This window comes from Larimichthys crocea, chromosome XVII (genome assembly GCF_000972845.2).
Source record: "Larimichthys crocea isolate SSNF chromosome XVII, L_crocea_2.0, whole genome shotgun sequence".
NCBI lineage: Eukaryota > Metazoa > Chordata > Actinopteri > Sciaenidae > Larimichthys > Larimichthys crocea.
Window position 1 is genome coordinate 9,778,954 of NC_040027.1, and position 22,354 is coordinate 9,801,307.

A 22,354-nucleotide genomic window follows, 5' to 3' on the forward strand; every position below is an offset into this window, starting at 1 on the left:
AATTACACCAATGCATTCTGGGTGAACATTAGCAGGATGTACTGTAATGGAATAATTCATGTCTTATTGGCTAATCAATCTCATCTCCAAGCCAATGGCTGTGTAACGTTTTTTAACGGCCCCCAGCATCGCTGTCCATTCAGCCTAATAGACCCGTGATGAAGTTTTATTGGGCGCTGCTTTATTAGGCTGCTGTGGGGAACTCTTAACAACAACAGTTGGTTTTACCAGAATAGAAACAGCTTCTTGCACAACACAGATTCATCAAATATTTACTGAAATGCCCACTTAGTTCATCGAAATGACCAAAAAAACAAACAGATATTTTCCCTCCTTAATGGAGAGATGGTGTCAGTTTTATGAGCTCATTTATTCGGCACAAAGTAGTTCAGATGAAAATTGTTCATATGGGCACCACAAAAGAAATCTCATTGTGCTGGGAGAGGCCGAAACATCAACATTAAAACTTTGTGTCTAGCAAACAGCTCGGCTAGACCTTTTTGTTGCCTTAGAATTAATTGCGGTACTTTGGTATAATTAGTAATTAACTACAAGCGCGTTAAGTGCAGCAGTGGGAGGAGGTCTGGGTTGATGGTTGGGTGTATTTTAAGTGTCTTAATTAAAATGTTGGCGTCTTGTAACCACGACAACAGTCTTTCCCTCTTACCAAGAGGTTTTAGTTTTATAGATTTAAAATGGTTCCGCTGTGTAGAATTTAATGGCATCTAGTGGTGAAGTTGCATATTGCAGCCAACTGAACACCACTCACCTCACCCTTTTGTTTCAAACATAAAAGGATGAACTGATGAAAAAAAAATGATGAAACTCAATGTTTGTGTCTTCTGGGTTAATGTAGATATAAAAGTCTCATTCTAAGGTGATAAAAACACAACACTTCTTATTTTCAGGTGATTATACACTAATAAATACACAGGTTTAATGTTACACACCGGACCTTTAACCAAAGAGGTGTCGGATGAGGAAACGATCATATGAATCAAACGTTATCTCGGTGATTCGGGGGAAAACAAACAATTCGATTTATCATTTACTTTTGGAGAGTTTGTTGAAAAAAGACAAAATTCCCAGAAAATATATCACTTACTTGTATCTTGTGGAAAAGAACTGAGCTTTTAACTCTCCTCAATGAATTTCCCACTAAACCAGACTCAGCAGAACTCCGTTCAGCGTGCAGTGCAGAGGCTGACAGTCAAAATGACTGTGGAAATGATTAATAGTCTAGTCAGTTAACACCTTTAAACAGTTTGTAATGCATTAAGTACTTTTGCAAAATGTCTGAGTTTGTTGTTTACTCTGCTCATTCACAGTAACCTTGCACAATTGGTACGTTTAGTCTACTGCTGCCTCAAGAAGCGAGCGTGTTTTCAGCTACATGTCTGTTTTTACCTCCACGCCGTCGTACTCCTGCTCCAACGCTACGCAGTACTGCGGAAGTCCGAGCTGGCTCAGCCATCTGGAGATCGACTGGTGCTTCATGGTGACGCACACAAACACGCCGGCATGTACGCTGTCTGTCGATCTGGACATGAAACACAGAAAATGAAGAGAAGATCAAATTCATTTAGATAACTGGTGGAACCGACGATCCAAACGAGTAAACAGAAATTTAAATCAATGTCACAAACCTTTATTCTTTAATCTCAATGATAGATTCAATGTTGCGTGCGATTACTCTGCGTAATCTAATTTAAAAATGAGAGACACGCGAACTAACATCACTCATCTCCTCTCTGCGCAGTGACCTTTCACTAGTAATAACTCTGGAATCTGCCAGTTTACTATTAGTTCACTTCTGGAAAGTGCAACGGGACATGAATGATACATGTCGACATCAATGTAGGGAAGGACCTGGGATCTGCTGTTATAGGGAAGATGTGCGAGGTTTCACTGAAAACATCCAAGTTAGTCTGTGTGAGATATGATTTGATACTTTTCAGGGTTGCTGCACTTCTCTCCTGCAGTCCCAGACTGCAGAAAACATCAGTAGAGAGTCAAAGGATTGTTACTAAAACACTTATTTGTTTTCTGTGTGTATGTGTTCATGCACGTCCGTACATGACATGTGCTCAACAGACTTTTCCACAGCGAGGCTGTCCCGTAGCCAAGTCTTGTTCTTTATCAGCCTAGTGGGAAATTAGCAGCAACACAGCAGACACTCCAGTGCTGCGAACACCCCTGCGTGGTGATGTCTCAGACTCAACAGGAGGCTGATACCGCCACTGAGAAATCAAACTCTGAGTCTGTATCTGCTGCCAGTCAAGATAGAGTTGAGAAACATTACACAGAATGTTCAGCTGAGACTGGAGCTGCATACTGGGAACAGGAGCTGATGTCAACACCCCGACTGATTATTACCACTAATCATTTTGGCCAAGAAGTACTGAGCTGTCGCTACAGCAACACACACACACACACACACACACAAACACAAAGTGATAAAATAATAAAGATGACAGTGCTACGTGTCAAGATAAAACTTAAATATACAGAAAACCTGCTGGCTCCTTTTACAAAAAGCCTGTTAGAGTCTTAAAGGTCCAGTGTGCAAGATCTAAGGGTCCAGAAACTACGAATCGAAACACTGCAGGTTCTCCTATACGCTTGGAAGGGACGAGGTGTGGCACGGTCCTCCCTGGCAAACATTTACTGAGCTCAGCCTAATTTTGGCCTGTCATCAAGCCACTCTTGGAATTAAGGTTAATTAATTGGTGAAACATTAGCACTGGCTGTAAACGAGAGTATCCTGCTGTTTGCTCATGATAAACAGCCACGTGCATTTTGCCAACCTTAATCATCTTTACGTTCACAGAGGTGGCCAGCGGTGATAAAGGAGAGCCGCACCTACTGTACAACACTCGCAGGCTGAGGTGGACAAAACCCAGCAGAGTACACTGAGGCAGGGATCAGAGTTTGATTTATTATATGCTCAGATTGGCTCCAGTACGGATCATATTTATTTTCATACTGCTGACCTACTTTACATAAAATCTATTTTTAACTCTGATGCAGCCAACTGTTTGATACACTAACAAGTGAAAACAAAACTAGAGGACAGTAAAAAAAGAAGTGAAGAGCAGCTAACACCTGATTTGATTTAGTCAATTTGCATTATAGATTTTTGATCTTCTTCTGAAATGCTTACAGTCTCATAATCTGCAGCCGTCGTGGATTGAAACGATCTGAAATATTGGTTAACAATGGGAATTGAATTTCTATTGATGAAAACGACAATGACTCTCTCTGCTGTATTTGTGTGTGTTGTCAGTGTCATTGCGTCCTTTGTGTATTGTGTTGTGAGTGGCAGAGCACACATGCATGTAGGGGGTTGTACTGTCATTACATCTTGTGTGTGTGTGCATGTATCCGTGTGTGTGTGTGTGGTGACATGTCATTGGTAAAGACAGAACAACGCAAACCTTGTCAGGCAAAGAGGCGGTGACTGAGCCTCCACCCCCCTCCTACCCCACCCAATCACATTAAGTGATGTCACAGAGATGTGCATGATGTCACCAAAGGTTGTTGGACCTCACCACAGAGGATCACTCTCTCCATGCACACACACACCGACCCCCCCCCACCTCCTTCCATCATATCAATCTAATCCGAGTGTGTCATCATGTAGATTAGAGGAGAGGAGTCGTTCGTGCAGTATATGGACTCCTGTCAGTGCCCGACACCGTTTCCAGTTTAACCTAATGGAGAAATGGAGGTCATTCATTCTGCAGAATGAATGACCTCCACACCCGCCTGCAGTGATCTTCAACACAGCATATATTAAAGCACCAGGCGCAGTGCTCGCCCTCTTACATGATGTCAGTGTTAGCAGGTTAAACAAATGATCTGTCATGATTTCTACGCCATCTCTCCTTGGGCTCAGCCGTCACGAGTCCTTTTCACTGAAAGCTGATGGAAAATCTACTGATATTAGAAATCTTTCAAAAGGCGATGATCTGCAGAATAGCTCCAAAGTTATTGGTCTCCACACCCACAAGCTCTTCAAGCCAGAGCACACAACAACCCCACCCCCAACCTGTTCCTCACACTGCTCCAACCGGTCGGAGACACGCAGCCCTAGCCTGGAAACTGGCACATTATTCCAGATGTTTCATCACCTCTGCCACAGCGTCACTCAACAAAACACCTCGGTAACTGTCGGATGTTGACTGAGTTGTAGAAACATCCCCTGTCATGGTGTAATTCTTTATCAGTGTTGATCTTGGTAGAGTTTCTCAAACCGTTAAACTCACTGACAGTAATGTCTGTTTGCTCCATATGGTGTAACTCACTTCCCAGAAGCACACATCGTCTCGTTTACAGGGTTCAGGACAAGAATTCAAATCTGTCCGACTCACATTAACTCTGTGTGTGTGTGTGTGGAGGGGGGAGTCTGCAGCTGTTTCTTGAGTGTCACCTCATCGTAAAAGTAATATCTGCAGCTGTTTCTTGAGTGTCACCTCATCGTAAAAGTAATATTACTCATGGCTTACACTGCGTCACACACACATTTACATGCACGCACTTATAAAAGATGCACGGAGAGTCGTCAGAGTTATCGATTCTTTCCTTATCGTACGCGAGATATACATTATGCTGATGCTGCAGATAGCGTCCCGCTTCAACCGTCAACTCAAATCATCTTCATAAACAAAACCGGAGGTCACTCTGATGGAGCACTGATGTCATATGTAATGTTAAAGTAGTCAATGCTCTTAAAGCCGATGCAGACTGTCGACGGTAGCTGTTTCTTCTCGGTGTAAAACTTTACAAACCAGTAAATGTGTGAGGTTTACATGCAATTTACATTTTAGTCACACATCTGACTTCTTTGTGGAGCCTAGTTTCACTTTCAGTCGTTTAAAAAGGGATATTACAGACGGAAAAAGCTCCAAGTATCAGTGCCCTCCCTGTGATAAAGTCTTACAGTCTGAACAACTGGGGGTTAATTGAGAAGCTTGTGCAGCAAGACGATGAAACCTGCGTTGGCCACACCCTGTCTGCACAGATATCAGGACCTTTTTACTGCATCTTTCAGCCAGATGATCCATGTAACAAGTGAGCGGTGCAGACTATTGAACAGCTGTGTGCCATTTTAAAGTGTTGAGGCTTTTGCCTGATACTGCGAGCGGTTTATCTTGTAAAAAAAATGTCTAAAAGGAATCCACATGGCTGGTTGCAAACTCCTGAGAGATCACAGAACCGTTCCAGACAAACAAATGAACGCTGGCATTTAATTTGGTGGGAGGAAAAGCAGTTTAAGGAGGTTAGAAACTATTTGCTAGGAAATAAGGGAGTAAGTAAGCATTTGCTGCATGTCCTTTGGGGAGGTCAGATTTCTTTTTCTGGGTTAGAAACAAACACTGGTTGTCCTCAAAGGACAGAGGCAACTCAGTAAGGGTGCCACAAACTAGATAAAGAGAAAGGTTTCATCCTGTGGATCTCCTTTTTACAGCGCTGGCATTTTTTCCCCTTTGTTTACAATGAAAGGACATGCTTGTACACATTCCCAATAGTGCTGACAGGAAGAGAGTAAAGAAAAGGTCAGCGCTGATGAGCAGAGAAGAAGTGAGCGCTGAAGGAAAGTACTCCCGCGGGAACCTGTGAACGAGTTCCCTATCCAGAAAAACTGGACTCGTACTCCGTCCCTCGAGGTCCTTCTTCCTGTCCAGTCCAATCCGAGCTCCATCTCCTCTCCTCTCCCTGTTGGTTTGACCTCAGCTTTTTCCCATGACCACACATCTCTGGAGCGCTGTCACAGTGTCCACTGAATTATACAATATAAATTGACCTATCCCAGCATCCCACTTACTGAATGATCCAAACAGGCCTGGCTGCCTCACCAAATACCAAAGCAACTATGGCAAACATCAAAGTCCGGAGCAGCCACGGCAGCATTAGAGGGCAATTTTCCATTTACTCAGTCATCCTCTAATGCCTGAATTGGCTGCCTTTTATAGTCCAAGGGCATCCATTTCACCAATCACATTAGACTGACACAATCCTACCAACTGAATTAAGCTGCAAAAAATAACATCAGCATCACCGCCGGCTCCTGTTACTGAGCCAGGCAGCACAGTGTTGGATTGTTACACATGAAGGACGCCATGGAGGCAAGATGAGACACTTTGAACTGAGCTGCAGCCTCAGCCAACTGTGCTAATAATCCACGCGGCAGGTAACAAACAAACATGCTCACCTAACAACAGAAGCCAATTCACCCCGGCTGAAATACAACCACAGTCAGTGCGCCAATAAAATTCACTTTATATCGATCATTCATACCTGCCGCAGCTTTACGATTTATGCATTTGCATCACAAGATTACTGCCATTAAAAAGTAACTGGTTACATTACAGCATTACTTGTTACTTCAGTGTGCATAATCGAAAATCTGTAACTCTGCAGGCTAACGACAGGAACGACGGACACAGCTTGATTATGTTTGATTAAATATCAAGAGGGTACCAGGACTCAGTGCCTGTACCTTAACAAGTTCATACAACCTGTAATATTTCATTTGCAATTTAACTGCATTCATTATTTTAATTATTTAAAGTGCATGAGAGTAAACAGAAGCAGACGGGACAGCTGCCTCTATGGAAACATCAACATGCAACCGATTAACTCAGTCAATGCTTAGTTAGTACTGGAACTTCCGCAGCGTAATGTAATGTCATGTAAAGGCTGTCCCCCTGAGTACTGACCAACATACGAGCAACATAAACACCACAGAACGTTGATGAAATACTTTATATCAGTGAATAATTACCCAGCTGTAGTCAGTTTGTAATTCTTTGTAGACATGTAGCCTCTTTGACTCCTTACACAGTAATCACAGAGGCAGAAATGAAGATCTCAAAGTCAAACCATCATTTAATCTAAATTTAAGAAAAACAACATGTTGTTTATTCTGTGGAGGAAAGCGCTGCTTTTGGTGTCTGTACCACATTTTAAAAAAGTATAATATCATGTGAAATCCAACAAAACCCAGTGTTGTTGTTGTTGTTGTTCTGTGTTCAGTGAAATAAAAATGAAACCTGAACCACACAGACCATGACCAAGATCCATGACCTCTCCTGAACTGTTTCCGAGGCGTGAGTATAAACATTTGACGGCGGTGGAATATCATTTTCTCCCTGTGGTCGCGCGCTCGCCTCGGGAACGTGTCTGAAGACGTCTGGATGTGTTTACCTGCAGGTTACAGTAACTACAGGAGCAGCTGGAGTCCGACAGAGGGGCATGTGTCAGTGGGGATCAGGTTAGACTGAATAACTACTGTTTTTTACAACAAGGGGGCAATTATGTTAGGACGTAAAAAAAAAAAAACATCTCCACTTTGCCTCTAATCCTCCAAACTCGTCTCCTTCTGTCTGCACATTTTTCCTAATCCCCTTCCCTGTTTTCTTCTCTGGTTTTTAATCGTCTCCTCCTCTCCTGACTGCTTCTCCTTTCACCACCTTACAGCCCACAACGCTGCTTATCTGTTGTTCTCTACAGTGCACCCTCCTCCTCGTTTCTGCATCCTTTCTGTCTCCTTTCCTTTACTAGAATTTTATAAAGACTGCTTCACAGCACACGTGTTGAGCTGAGACTGAACCACCGCCAGAGGCAACTTCATCAAGTTATCTCTCTCTCACACACAGGTGCATATCAAGCATGGCTGGGCTTGCAGCTAAGTAGCCACACAGCAGCAAACATCTTATTTGTGTGAAATGCTAGATGACTTTCACTGTGTCTGCGCTGCAGGCAGAGGAGCTATTATCACACTGCGCCACGGTATCAGCACTTTTCATTGGGTTTGGATGTTTGCCTCCAGGAGGTCGCATTCTCTCGCTCGCTCTCTCTCTCCGGTCCCGAACTGATTCAAACATTCTCTCAGAGGCTAATTTTGCTGCTTTATTGGGTATTTAAATATAAGAGTGTGTATTTCTTCTACAAGCCCAGAGGGAAACCGGAAAATACTCTGGCAGTGTAATTTATACATTCTCCAGTCAAAGTTCATCTCCTGCTCTTTTCCCCCCTCGAAGGAATAAAGTCTCATACTTAAATCATACGACTGACGCCGATCAGTACAGTATACACTTTTATGAATCAATGTCATAAAGATTTATTTCATCCTGCAAACTGGTTTAGATATTCTCAGGAAACAACGTACCTGCATTGCAGTTCTATCTTTCTTGGCAACTTTAAGTTAGGTTTGCTTATTTTCTCTGATGTAAAGAATCTGTGCTCAAAGATAACTCACTTTTTATTAAGCGTGACTTGTATTCGAGGTTAAATGATCGTGGTCTGGCCGATAACAGCTCAAAGATAGGAGATGGGAGATGGGAGGTATAATTTGCATGACTCAGCTCTGAGGTAAGGGCATTCCTCCGGGGAGCTGCCTGCCTGGCTTCTGCACATTATTACTGTAGACCTACAAAACAGCTTCAGAGCATGTGTTTTTCTGAAGGAGCTATGGAGAAAAAGGTCCAACAGGGCACACGGGGTCCCCCCAGGAAAGGGGAAGACTATCTGTACCCCTGTAGGTTCCACTGCAGGAATCAAAATAATCTTTTTAGGGGATTCACTGGACCATGCAACTGTTTCATGCAACCCCATGCTGACTCATAATTAACAAGCAGAGTGTCTATTTTTAAGTTTTTTAAAGGAAAACTTCCACAAAAACATAAAAAGTCAATGCACAACTGGTTCATTTTAGTGTTCCGCTCTCCTCATGTCTGTTTTGTTGCAACTCTCAGTAACACAAACCTGTCTTTAACCAGTGAGCTACATCTTCAGTGTTTTGCAGCAGTGTTGCATTTATTTCCCTGACAAATGTCTTACCTTGCGAGAGTTGCGACGCGGAGGCGCTGCAGCGGACTGCTGCATGCGGTGTGCGCACTTTGCTGAGCGGGTCTGATCCCAGCAGCAGAGCTGATGCACTGAGGGAGCTCCCGGTCAGTCAGTGCGCTGGTATCTGTGTCCTCCGTGACCAGCTGACTGATCACGGACCAAAGTTTTTAATACCGGGCCAATGAGGTCAAGCCGGGCTGCTGTCGACACCTCAGACAGCTGAGATCTGCAAAAGAAGAGCCGCAACACTGAAGTACCTGTCAGCACCGAGAGAGAGAGACAGAGAGAGAGAGAGAGACAGAGAGAGACAGACAGAGAGAGAGAGAGAGAGAGAGAGAGAGATGCTGCCTTCACGCACCTACATAAAACTTCGTCCACATCACATTCATGTACATATACAGACTTCTTAATTCAAAATAATTGAATATTTATGACGTGTTGACGACTTCATGCTTTTTAATTTCTGTAAAAACCTAAAATCTAAAAAAAAAAACATAAAAGTAAAAATCTCATTATTTAAGTATAAAAGATGTAAATTTAGGTGACTTTTAAATAAATATAGATAAATAATTACTCCATTGCTCACTGGTGGTAACTTTAATTAGATGACATCACACACCATAACGTTACCTGAGTTGGACCTCATATCTATTTTATGATCAAACAGCAGGTGAAAGTTTCCATCTTACTCAGAGACATTTGACCTCTGACCTCGGTGTGACCTTTCAGACAAATAAATAAATAAATATAAATTACCAAATTAAAAACAAACAAACAGATAAATACATTTTAATTATCTAAAGTGTCTTGGTTGTGTCAGTTCCTTTCAACCTAAAGCACTTCCGTCCTCACAGAAAGCTACAAAATAAAAGCCCCTGCTGAACCATGTGCACATACATTTCAAGCATAAGACCAAATATTAATTCTTATATATTTACACACAATTTGTTTATTTAATCACCTGCAATGTTATGCATAATAACGTTACAATTTAGAAAATAGATCACACGAAGAAAGTTTTGCAGCAGCCGTGCCAATAATGACGGTAAAGCACAGCCTCTCGTGTAATATTCTTCTGCATTCACTTTATTGTGACATATAGCAGGAACATTAAATATGTCGTCCCTGTACTATATTCAGTTAAGTATAGGTCCAAAAGGATTTGCAAATCATTGCATTGCAGTCTGGGTTGCAAATAAACAGCTTGGCACGCAGCAGTACATGAAAGAGCTTTATTAAATGGAAACTTGCACAGGAGTTTTAATGCAGAGTAATAATACTGGACAGTTAGCATAGATATGGAGAGAAAACACAACTTAATACACAATGTCTATAGGCCAAGAAGACGACCTTTGCATAGAAGTCCCTACCCAGTGCAACTGTAGCAGAGCGAGAAAAGAGAGCGAGAGGTTTGTGTCTACAGGGACATTTAAAGGGAGCTCCGGGTACACAATATTCATTTCTACATAAAGTTACAGTCTCTTCAATCTGAAGTCCATTATCATTCTTCTAGTATGTTGCTTCATCTATTAAAACAGGATCTACACCTGCTTGATAAATAAAAGAAGTTATATACACAATGAGAAATTAGACAGGAGGATGATGGGAAGGTGAAGTGGCTACAGGAGGTGGGGCAGGGAAGGGTGGGTGGGGCGTTATTAAACATGAAGCCATGCAATGGGGTCGAATTGAAGCTTTTTTGGCAGATCCGGGACCAGTTGAGCCACATCTGTTTGATTAGAGCCAGATGGCGGCGACTGATCCTGGTCGTGTGGTTCAAGATGTGAGGCGATAAATCTGAACCGGCAGGAAAAGAGAGTGCTTTGCTTTGCTGAGTTTTTCTGTGATAGCCCTTGTTTGTTTGTTTGTTTGTTTGTTTGTTTGTTTGTTTGTTTGTCTGTCGTGTGTCAGAATCTGTGACGAACACACCTGAGCCCACCTGTGCAGGTGACATCCAGCGGGCACTGCGAGGATCATGGTCTTCCTCTCTCCTCCTCCTCCTCTCCTGCCTCATCTGAAGGTAGTATAGATATTTAGAGCCCTTTTTCTTTTTTGAAGAAGTGTTAAAAGACCTTCTCAGTGTGGATTGGTGAGGATTTGTTTGTCCGGTTTGTGCTCTCCCAGGTAGAACAGGGAGCCTCCCCTCCACCTGGGGGCAGAGAAGAAAAACAAACAAAAAAAAAGACTTGGTCTTGATTAGGAGACTTCAGTCTTCCCTTTTAAACCCATTTCATGAGTATTGGTCCGAACCGAGCGAGTAAATTCCTCCTCCAGTTTGTTAGTAGTTTTCCCTTAAAGGGCCACACTATTCCAGTTGTAGAGAAGTCAGTCGGTTTTCTTTCCCGCCGTTAAACACGGAGTAATTCTCAAACTCAAAGGCACATACATGATATTTACTTTTTGCTACGTGTGCCCACTGCTCCCTTTTTCCATCCAGATATGAGTGATTTCTTTTTTATTTCCATCCGTCTGTGTAACCTGAGTTTTCTTCTCCCTTGAATCCTGTTTTTTTTTCTTTTCTTAGCTGAAGACCAAAACACAGTGAGAATGAACCTGATGACCTGCAGACTTTTTCAGTTTTCAGTTTTGTGGCACTGCTCTCTATCGAAACGTGTCAAGAAGCAGCCAGGCCCAAAGAGATGTTTTTCTTTGAAGCCTTCCTCTGGACAGGAATCATCTTTTGTTATAAAGAAATGACAACGTGCTGAAAATGCACATTTATGATAATTAGCTAATATTAACTAGATTTAGAGTCTAAAACTCGACTTACCATGATTAGAACTGAAACTAACGAAACTAACTCGATTTTTGGTCCATAAAATGTCAGAAAATTGTGAAAAATTCCTCTTATTCTTATCTAAACCTCAAGGTAGCATCTTCAGTGACCTATTATTTTTTGGACCAACAAAAGCCAAAAAACAACTATTGATGGTCACATAATGCAAAGAAAAATACCTCATATTTACTTGTAAAATGACTTAAAGGTCCGGTGTGTAACGTGTGTATGGGGATGTATTGACAAAAATGTAATATCATATTCATATTTATGTTTTCATTTGGGTATAATAACCGGAAAATAAGAAATAAGCCTACAGAGGAGGAGCTGGTCCTCGTCCAGAGTCCGCCACTGTGTTTCTACAGTAGCCCAGAATGGACAAACCAATCACTGGACTCAACATAGTGTCGTTTAGCAGCCGCCCTATGTACAAAGGCTCAGTCCTGCTGCAGTCGGCCCAGGGTTTGAGAATCTTTCAGGGGTTTCACAGCCACTGTAGTTCCTCCTTCATGCTTGAAGCGAGAACATGAAGCGAGGGGTATTCAGTGGGATGGAAGATGGAACTTCACTACTAAATTCTACAGACCGGACCTTTAAACGATTAATTACTTATCAAAACTGTTGCAGACTAATTTTCTGTTGATTCATCCTGACGTTTCACCTCTCCTGTCATCCCTGACTCGCTCTCACTGTGTCTCAGCCTTCAGTCGTTGATTGTTTTTATAGCTTAGTTCTGTGAGGTCTTCTTTAAGTCCATGAGATGCTTCTGTCGGTCACGTTTTCCTCTGCTGTTAGTTACAACAGTGTGCAATTCAATCTCACATTTTATTGTGAAGGAACGTGTTTGGTTTTTTGTGTGTGTTTGTTTCCAGTTAGAAATGGATTGCATGTCGCCGCCCGTCGTCCTCTCAGGCTGTCGCTGCACGGCGTCGGGCACAGCTCGCGTTGGACTTCAGCGCTCTCCGGTGGACCAGAGGATTAGCTGCGCTTTGCTGCCACCTGCTGCCTCAGCTTCTCCCTCCTCTTCTTCTCCACCAGCCTGGAAAAACAGAAAGAAATTATTATTTTGCATGTGAAGGCTTCTTTCATCCAGCCTCATATATCGCTTTGCTTATTTCAGGATGACATGTCAAGTGTTGAAGTCAAGCATAAACCCACAACACGTTAGTTATTTGTCCTTGGCGTGTGCTACATGATCCGTCACCTGCGGTTTCGAGCCTCCACCAGCTCGCTCAGCTGGTCCTGAGCCGCTCTGAGCTCCTCCAGACTCTGCTGGTAGCTGAGATCCCCTGAGCCCGACCTCTCCAGGAGAGAGACCTGGGTTGACAGCTCGCTGGTTCGATCCCGCAGCCGCTGGATGGACATGTACAGGTTCTCATCGTCTTCCTCCTGCAGCCACAGGAAAGGAATGGAGAACAGTAAGGTGTTTAGAAGCTGAGCACTATTATCATTTATTAACTCTGACAGAATTAGTATTGTTTCTTTTACAAAAACTATATACGTCCATCTATTTTCTGAAGCTTGTTTTCCAGCTCCTTCTGGGAGGATCCCGAGGCGTTCCCAAACCAGATGAGATATAAACTCTCTCACAAGCGTTCTGGATCTATCACAGGGTTTCCTACTTGTTGGACATGCCGGGAAAACCTCATGGTATGGAAGACATCCTGATCAAATAGCCTGAACCACCTCAAGGAGCTCCCTCTGGATGTCTGAACTCGACCACCCTACATAAGAAACTCATTCCAGCCGCTTGTATCCATCATTTCAAAGCTCAGGATGAGGGTTGGAATATAGATCGACTGGTAAACCGAAAGTTTCCAGTTCAGCTCAACTCTTCACCGCAACGGTCCGGTATAACATCGAGACACTTCAGCTCCTTCACTTGGGGAATTAACTCGTTCTCAAATTTATAAAAATTTCCAGCCTCAAACCAGAGAAAGAAGAGTGATACCGGGTCTGTGTACCTTGGCATTGACGATCTCTATATGAACCAGAAGTGAAGCCAACTCCAGCTCTTCGCTGTAGCTGTTTTTCAGAGGGACGCTCCTGTAGCCTGAAATACACACAGGACACAATAACTCAATAAACACAAAGAGTACAGACGAATATTCAGGGTTCCAAAGCCACTGCTGCTGCTTTCACCTGTTCGTAGTGGACGGACGGGGTAGGTCGCCTGTGCCAGGAAGTTAGGATCACTGAACATGTCCTCCTCGTAGACGGTGAAGCGCAGAAAAGAGAAGGTGGGATTGTGGATGTCGAACACAAACTGCTTCTGCACCCACACGGGATTCAACCCGTTATCAGCTGAGGGGGGGTCAGGAGGAAGAGACACAGACAGTGAGCGTTCAAACTCCCCGCTCAGGTCACAGCATGAACGTGAATAAAAAGCGCCTCAGACCGTCGCGTCTTACCTACGACGTCCGTCTTGCACTTGCAGCTGTCGTAATCCGCTCCACAGATCTCCACCTCCACGAAGGGACAGACGATGCTGCGGCCGTTTTTAGGCAGATGACGGGCTCCCAGCACCTGAGACAGGCGAGAGAGGAAGAAAGGCTGAAGATGTGACAAGACTGTCTAAACTACTAGTTTTTAGTCTGATCTCTCTGTGATCGAGCTGCGCTGACCTGTAACTGGATGGTGATCGGCTCCACGTGTAAGGTGTCCTTGTCGAAGGGGTCAAAGGCGTCGTCCCTCATGATGTCGGGCTGGGGGACGTAGCCGCTGCCACCGCCGAGCATGAACAAGGCCTGGTTCAGCTGCATGGGTTTATCTACACACACACACTTTCATATTTATTCGATACACACGTTTTCATCACTAAGACCAAAACTCATGATGTTTATCTCCCCCTGGTGGCCACTTTATTGGATGTATTTGAAACTGGAGGAGGATTATGGTTGGTAACTTGCTAAGCATCAAACCCTAGAAGTGCATTTTAAAGTTACAGAGACATGAATCTTCAGTTTCAAACGTTGGTACGTGATCACTGAGTGTACTGACCCGGCGTCTGGAAATTGAGCGCGACCAGCTGAGATCCACAGAGCCACATGGGCAGCGGGTCGTAGTTGGACGAGTCCAGCCTCTGTCCTCGGGGGTAAACTCTGGAAAGCTGACGCCGGTTGTACTGCAGGAAGCGTTTCCCTCGGCCGCGAGTCGCAAACTTCTCTGCCTTCGTCTCCGGGAAGGAGGACATGTCGCGGTAACACGCTCTCTCCGTGCCGATCTCTGGAAGCAGCGAATCAATAAATTACACACAGGAACTGTTAAGAAAAAGAAAAGTGAGACACGAGTTTGATCCTTACTGTCCTCGTTGAAGGGGACAGGTCTGCAGTAGACCACGAGCTCGGACAACTCCACCGCGATCTTCTTCCTCCTCTCCATTTGCTTCTCCTCCTGCATCTGTTACCATGGAGATACGTCAGCCTCGCGGTTAAGTCGGACAACGATAAACACAATCCTACACATGCATGTTGTACTGACCCGTGCGTCAGCGTTCTGCGTGGCCTCTCTGATCTTGTTGACCCAGCAGGTCAGGTCCTCCAGACTGTCGGCTGCCACGTCCAGAGTCTGGACCGGGTGAGATGACAGCTGCTGGGAGTGGATGGTGCAGACGTAGGGCCGCGAATTCTTCCCATCCTTGTGCACCACTGGACAGGTCGATAGATGGATGGATGGATGGATGGATGGATAGATGGATGGATGGAGGGTGAAACGGCACAGGGAGAGAGAGAGCTCTGTGTGAGAAGGCAGTTTCTTTTCTGACAGTTTGAGATCCAAGTTATCACCTCCGTTTGTCGATGGGACTCACCTACATGACAGGTGGGAACATCAATGAAGCCCTTGAGGAACGTTCCCAGAGGACTGTTCTCTGTGGACTGAGATGACGGAACAATAAAAACATCAAGTTTACGATTGGAAACGTGAGCTGATCATCGGAGCGAGCTTAACTCACCACTTCATCGATCTCTCTGGTGGGAGAGCTGGGAACCTCCTCCACGTAGTTGGCAGGAAACCACAGCTGTTTCTTTCCTCCGTAGTCGCCTCGCCACCTAAAACACGACACACAAGCGTCACGACGGGCTGCGGCTGACGTGAAAAGAGATCGCACAGATCGACTCACCAGCCGCCCTCCTGTTTGTCCACGTTGAGGATGAGCGCCTGTTTGGGGAAGCAGAGCTCGTCTTCTCTCTGAGCCCGGTAGTCGTACAGAGCTTTGACCGTACACTGAAACACAACAGCACTGAGTGTGAGCGTGTGTGCACAGTGTGTGTTTATATACGACCACTAGGAGCTATGGAAAATGGATGGATGGAGGTCCAGTCTGTATGATTTAGTGTTATCCAGTCTCACTTACCCGTGCTGTGGGCATCTTATTGGCCTCCACGTAGAAATGAGGAGTGCGGACCTCGTACAGCGCCCCGTAGTCGAGCTCCTGAGAAATAAACCAAACAAATAATGTTCACCACTGTGACACAAGAGCATGCAACCCCACATCCAAAAATACGTTTCTGGATCTGTTTCCTCTTTGCATGGTCGAGTTTCAGCAATAAAGACAGTTTTTGTCTGTGTTCCTCAGTTCCTCAACCATAACTTTAACACTGAGGGCTACTTTTTTTATATTTTTTTATTGTCTTACTTTCTTTACCTTCTATTTTTGTTTTATTTTATCTTTTACCTTCCTTCTTACCTTTTTTTAAACCTGATTTTAAACCTTTTATATATTTTTCCCATGTGCGGGTGCCCTTCGCAAAACTTATTATAAGCATTGCGTCCACTTACACCTAACCTTAACCCTGAGGGCCAGAAGATCATGACCATCCAATGTTGGCGTTTCACCTTGCCCGTTGTGAGCAGAGATTATTTTTTTAATGATATTATGATCTGCAGACGATGTTTTCCTGCAGTTTTAGCTTTCACAGAGACTGGATGATCTTCATGTTACTAACCTGTTGACATTTAAACCTCATTCACTGTGAGACGTTCCACCAGCTTTGCTGCCTCTGTCCAAACTTTTCTCAAAAATGTTCAAATTCACAATTTGCACATGATTTTACAAATCTAATTTAATTGTGACAGCAGTGATAGAAAACTTCGTCAGGTGTCTCTGACTAACCGTGGTGCCCATCCGGTCCAGAGTGTCCTCGTTGATGGGGTAGCGGAGCCTCATCTTGCGGTACAGAGGATGTTTCTCGTAATAGCTGACGAGGTCGACGAGACTCTCGAACTCTGCAGAGCTGCCCAACATGAAGAGACGGCCTTCCTGCTGGATGCGACAGTGTTTGATCTTCCCCTCCGCCCTACACACGGATGGAGATAGTGTTTTAAAACTCACGTTGAGCAGAGCTAAGGTTGTGGTCATGATTGTTGAGGTTTCTACCTGAAGGAGATGGCGTAGGAGTTGTGTTCGCTGCGTTTCCGCACCAAGAACGCTCCGTCTCTGGGAACACGCATCAGCATGTGTTCAGCCTGAACACGGGACAGGCTGGAGTGGTACCACCTGGAAAGCAGACGTCTGTTTTATATCTCACATCACTCATTTCTTCTTTACCTTTCTGCCGCTGACCTCCGATCACTCACTCTCTGCTCTCGTGTGCGTTGGGCTGAGGTACGGGGCTGCCCAGCCTCATCTCGAACTCGTTGCAGCGCAGAGGAGTGTCTCTGTAGTGGCAGATGAGGCGGTAGAGGCTGTCGAACACCAGGTTGTCAGTCAGGTAGAAACGGGTGGAGCCGGATTCCTGACGTGAATGGATCCTGCAGTGCTGGACTCGACCTGAGCGCCTGCAGGAGCAGGAGGAGGAACGAGGGGTCAACAATAGACCACAGAGACGAAGGTGAGATCACTTTGACTTTGTGTCGTTACCGACCAGAAGGAGAGGGTGTAGTCTCCGACAAACGTCTCGCTTTCCCGAACCAGGAAGGTGCCGTCTTTGGCCCCGCCCTCGCAGTACTCCTGCAGGAGCTTCTCGGCCACCTGTCGACCATCGCGACCTCCGCCCAGCTTCCCGTGGAACCAGCGCTCCGCACAGTGCTGCTCGTTGTTGTTACACTCCTGACGGGTCACAGGAAAGAGTCTTCACCTGATCCAAACCTTCTTTGTCCTCATTCTGACAACAGCCGTCATCACCAACTCACCTCTTTTCCTTCATCCTCCTCCTCTTCATCGGCTGTCTGGTAGTGAGACGTCTCCTCGGAGTAGTAAATCTTATTACTGGTCAGGACAAAATAATGCGGCGTCCATGTCTGTGAATCACAGAAAAACACGTTTCAGTAACACGACACGCTGACTGTTTGTTTGATGAGTAATCGGACTCGGACACACGCACGTGGTCGATGGGGTCCTCGAGGTAAAGGATGCCGTTCTTCAGAGAGTTGCTGATGTCGTTTTCAGAGTAGCTGGCTGACGACACCTCTTCATAGAGCGTGCCTTCCACCAGTTTCTTGTGCTGCGACACAACATGACACAGCATAAGATAACTTTGCATATATCAAGTTCTGTTTTTCATCCACCATGCTTGAATCGAGGTTGGGGATCTAGGGAAAGAGATGGTCGGTTGGAGGTCTCATGTCTGTGCGTACCTTGATGAGGATCTTCCTGCGGAGCTGGTGTGGCGAGGGGAGCTCCTCTGCGTTGTTGTCGACCGGCTTGGTGAGCAGCAGATCTCCAAACACCTTCTTAAAGTGCGTGGCCATGTTCCTCTGCTGGACCACGCTGCAGTGGTCCTCGATGGACAAGATCACGGGATACCTGCAGCAGGTGGAGGTGATGAAAATGAATCAAAGCATCAGAGATTCTGAGGGAGCAGAGCTGACGCTCGCTGACAGAAGAACTCCTTACTCGGACGTGACGAAGGCGTGTTCTTTGATGGTGTGCAGCACATCCAGAAATTTGATCTTGGAGGTTAAAGTGTGGCCGTGATAGATGATCGGCAGGTCGTCGGGTCCGTCCCAACAGTCCACTAAGGTCAGAAAACACAGATTTAAAAGCACAAACCTTCACTGAATCAAGAAGATTTCACCTGAGCACTGCGTCATGGACAGAAGAGACAGAAAGACTCTGCCGGCAAGACGCCTGATGACACAATCTAATTTAAAGTTAAAATCTTACGTTCAATGCAGCGGCAGCCCATCCTCAGGCAGCGGGCGTAGGCTTCGAGAGATGATTCACTGGAGAACTGATCACCTGTCAGGTAGCTGAGAGAACAAGAACATGGGAACAAAGACATTAGATCAGTTTGTGTCTTACTGAGAGTTAGAGCTCATTTATGTGCACTAATGACCTGCAACTAAATTTACCCCTCACAGCGGCTCCAATCAACTAAAACATCCCCAAAAATAATCAATCACATAATAATCCTCACGTTAAAAGACTTTAAAGTCACTTCCATCAAAACTGCTGTTAAATTTCCAGTTGATTTACTTTTGCTATTTGTTTCAGCACTACATTACATTTCATATAAATATGACGTCATTAACCCGCTGACTGTTTTATTACAGAAAACAAGAATTCAAGAAAAGTTTGTCGTTTGCAAAGCAGCCACGTGCAGCTAGCTCCTTTTGGATTTGAAGTTTGAGCAAACTGCTGATCGAACCATGCATCGTTTCTATTTCTGCATGTTTAAACAGTAACAGCGTGTAAATAAGATCTGAAGGTCTGAAGCTGCTGGAAGGCATCATTTATTGACCTAAGGAGGAAAGCAGCTTCCAGTTACTGTGCTTCAAGGATAAACATTGTATATGTGTAAATTCTCTTGTAGCTGGGGATGGGAATCGAGAACCGGTTCCGTGTGTTTCACTTCCATGGAATCGTTTGGCAGTTTATCTAACGGTTCTCTTATCGACTTATCGAGCCACGTAACTCACACAAGTTTGGCACGTGCAGTGCAATCAGTAGTAAACAATGGTTTGGCTGCATTTTACCAAAACAGACGGCAACAGGGCGACTTGCAATCATTGCAAAGTGGAGATAACAGCGACGGGAGGGAACACGACCAACATGCAGAAACATTTGCGCACACAACATGCAATATTTTTAAATGAATGTCGTGTTTTTGACACGCTTCGGACTGGAGATGAATCTGAACCTAGCAGCAACCAGGCTATGAACACCTCTGTGGTTACTACAGAAGGTAAATAACACACTGCCTACCATGTTAGGGTCATGTGCTTCTTTGTAGAACATGCCATAACAGCTAACATTAAACAAATGCCTTCTGCATTACATTTAGAAGATGACCATGATGAGAGAGAGAGAGTCTGGCTGGCTCAGAGGCTGCAGCTGTACTAGTCATCACTCCAGTTCACTACCTCCTCTAGATGATGCTGATCAAACTGTTTGTTCTCCTTTTTGTCCCAAATGAGAATCGATAAGAAAATCGATAAAGAATCGAATCGTTAAGCAGAATCGATAATGGAATCGGAATCGTAAAAATCAATTCCCATCCCTATTTGTAGCTGTGGATGGTGTGTGCTGAGCGTCCTTTCCCTGTGTTCTTAGTTATTAAGTAAATTTAGACAGTGAGGCTTTTTTATTTCACTCTGATTTTCAAGAGTCGTCGTCTTCTGGTTATTTTTATTTCTTTGGTTTGAGCAGCATCCTCTCGTCCTTTTTCCCCTTGTACTCTGCTTCACCTCTTTGTAATATTAATCTGGAAACGCTGGCAACAAATAACTTTATTTCTTCCAAGTCCATCTGGTTTTATGTCGCTTCCTCTTTCCTACACGAGCTGGGTCGTAGCACTAGATGAAGTGATACATCCTGATATCCATCCTGTCGTACGAGTCTTATTAAGATGAGATTTTTCCAAAATATGGAAGGTTGTAACTCCGAACGTTTCCCTAAAGTTCAATAAAAAGACAATTTGGACATTCCTGAACTCTTTCGCATGTTTGTGTGTGTTTAAGATTGAGTGTTAAACTTTGAGACCTACGTGTTGTGTGAAGACGAGATCCAGTACTGAGACAGCGGCCTTTTCATGTCATCGGGAACAACAGTCGAAAGTCGAGGGTCGTATATAGAGTTCTCCTTGGAGAACAGGAAAGTCAGGAACTACAAACGTAAAAGAAACACGATCAGACTGCGAGGAAGGAAAAAGTCTCCACAGTTTATTTCAGCTTTTGTGCACATGTGTGTGTCTGTGTGGTGTTTCACCTCGTCAAGTTGCAGCATTGGCTCAGGCTGCGGTCCGCCCCTCATGTACCCCATGAGGAACTCTCTGACGCGGCTCAGATCCGACGCCCAGGAGTCCTGAGACGATCCGGATAAAGAAGTGAGCACAGTTTTAAAGAACAGTTGTGTGTTGTGCTGGTGGATTTGCTCAGTACCTTCTGGTCCATCTGTAAAAACTTCTGGAAGTCGTAGAGGGAGATCTGACAAAGCTCCGGCCTGTCAACATTCCTACGATTTTCAAGATGTCAAACAGCCGAGGAGTGAAAGTTAAAGAAAAGTTCAACTTAATGAGAGGAGACGTGATACTTTAACACACAAACGTCTGTCTGGACACTGATCTCTTTAATCTACCGATGCCATAACATTAAGTGTGAAGAGTCAATGACAAAAAAACATGGAAATGTTTCACTTTCCTGAAAACCAAAAACCTTCCCTGGGACACTAATAAGTGAAGTGTTTGGACAGGTAGAAAGACAAGAGTCGGGTGACGTGAAGACAAGGGAGTGGACACTGAGGAAGAGGTGACGGCGAAGGTGAAGGTGAAGGTGGAGGGACTCACCGTAGAGGGAAGGAGAGCTCCAGCTGCTCAATAATCTGGGAACAAAAGGGGAGGAACCAGGTGACAGACAGGTGGGAGGGAGCCAGGTGAAGCATAAACAGTAAAGGACAAAGTGAGCGTGGTGTGGTGAGTGCAGAGGTACTCAAATACAGTACTGAAGAGCCGGACTTAAACTTCTCCTCCACTTCTACCTGATGGACGGGGACACGGGTTGTGCTGCAGGTTCAAACCTTATATCTTCAAGTCAACACTGCTGTAAGTTTTAGAGAGTTTTTAGTGTGTCTGATCATATTTCAGCACTATTTATTAAAAAATACTATTCGTTTTATAATTTTCACTACAAATTGTGCGTACGTATCTTTCACAATCAGAAACCAAGTCGTTTCCACATATAAGGAATTTGCCTCGGCGTTGTGGTGTGTAACAGCAGGACTGTGATTATTTTCAATATGGATCGATCATTTTCTCGATAAATCAGTTAGTTGTTAAGTTGAAAATGCCAGAAAATGGTGAAAAAATTTTGATCGAAGTCCAAAGCAATGAAGTTTTTCTTTAAAAAATGAAACAAAACAATGAATTGATTATTTAAATAGTTAAATAATAGTAAAACAGAACTAAAAGTTAAAGAGTTTTAGACTTTTGGATGCATTTATTCAAGCACTGATTCAATTTTTTAGAATATAATGATGTTATCGGACTTTTTGTCCATTGCTGCAGTTTAATTACAGGTCGAGTTGCACTGTCGAGTCTGCAATTAGATTTTAAATTACAAAGCATGCATTTCATATGCTCTTTGAACTCTGACTGGGACAATCTTCACACTGTGATACTTCATGTGAGTAAAGGATTTGAGTACTTCTTCCACGACTTGTGTGACTTGTGTTTTACGTGCAAACCCGGATCTGACACTCACGGTCTTCTGAGCGTCAAACATCAGCGTCCTGTAGAGCTGAGCGAAGTTAGGGTACGACAGATCGCTCCTGGCCTCCACCTCCTGTGT

General features: G+C 44.3%; 2 protein-coding genes across 3 annotated transcripts in view; both read right to left on the bottom strand.

Annotated features, from left to right (window-relative positions):
* Positions 1–9,081, bottom strand: part of bcar3 (BCAR3 adaptor protein, NSP family member) — a 60,958-nt gene extending 51,877 nt beyond the window's left edge. The window contains exons 1-2 of one of the 2 annotated variants that reach the window (XM_027289856.1): positions 8,845–9,081; positions 1,408–1,540 (exon numbers count right to left, since the gene is read on the bottom strand). In XM_027289856.1, the coding sequence (XP_027145657.1) occupies positions 1,408–1,497 (90 nt within the window). In that variant the 5' untranslated portion in view covers positions 1,498–1,540; positions 8,845–9,081. The remainder of the gene's footprint in view (positions 1–1,407; positions 1,541–8,844) is intronic. The other variant, XM_027289855.1, reaches the window with a different exon arrangement.
* A 990-nt stretch (positions 9,082–10,071) lies between these two features.
* Positions 10,072–22,354, bottom strand: part of LOC104927718 (1-phosphatidylinositol 4,5-bisphosphate phosphodiesterase gamma-1) — a 28,958-nt gene continuing 16,675 nt past the window's right edge. The window contains exons 6-32 of the mRNA XM_019277496.2: positions 22,268–22,348; positions 21,355–21,389; positions 20,951–21,023; positions 20,778–20,873; positions 20,557–20,675; positions 18,735–18,820; positions 18,465–18,585; positions 18,206–18,374; positions 17,953–18,072; positions 17,762–17,869; positions 17,494–17,678; positions 17,207–17,407; positions 17,007–17,126; positions 16,743–16,926; positions 15,984–16,061; positions 15,750–15,853; positions 15,582–15,678; positions 15,438–15,504; positions 15,110–15,276; positions 14,932–15,028; positions 14,630–14,854; positions 14,254–14,399; positions 14,041–14,155; positions 13,772–13,933; positions 13,594–13,682; positions 12,834–13,018; positions 10,072–12,668 (exon numbers count right to left, since the gene is read on the bottom strand). Of these exons, the coding sequence (XP_019133041.1) occupies positions 12,608–12,668; positions 12,834–13,018; positions 13,594–13,682; positions 13,772–13,933; positions 14,041–14,155; positions 14,254–14,399; positions 14,630–14,854; positions 14,932–15,028; positions 15,110–15,276; positions 15,438–15,504; positions 15,582–15,678; positions 15,750–15,853; positions 15,984–16,061; positions 16,743–16,926; positions 17,007–17,126; positions 17,207–17,407; positions 17,494–17,678; positions 17,762–17,869; positions 17,953–18,072; positions 18,206–18,374; positions 18,465–18,585; positions 18,735–18,820; positions 20,557–20,675; positions 20,778–20,873; positions 20,951–21,023; positions 21,355–21,389; positions 22,268–22,348 (3,291 nt within the window). The 3' untranslated portion in view covers positions 10,072–12,607. The remainder of the gene's footprint in view (positions 12,669–12,833; positions 13,019–13,593; positions 13,683–13,771; positions 13,934–14,040; positions 14,156–14,253; positions 14,400–14,629; positions 14,855–14,931; positions 15,029–15,109; positions 15,277–15,437; positions 15,505–15,581; positions 15,679–15,749; positions 15,854–15,983; positions 16,062–16,742; positions 16,927–17,006; positions 17,127–17,206; positions 17,408–17,493; positions 17,679–17,761; positions 17,870–17,952; positions 18,073–18,205; positions 18,375–18,464; positions 18,586–18,734; positions 18,821–20,556; positions 20,676–20,777; positions 20,874–20,950; positions 21,024–21,354; positions 21,390–22,267; positions 22,349–22,354) is intronic.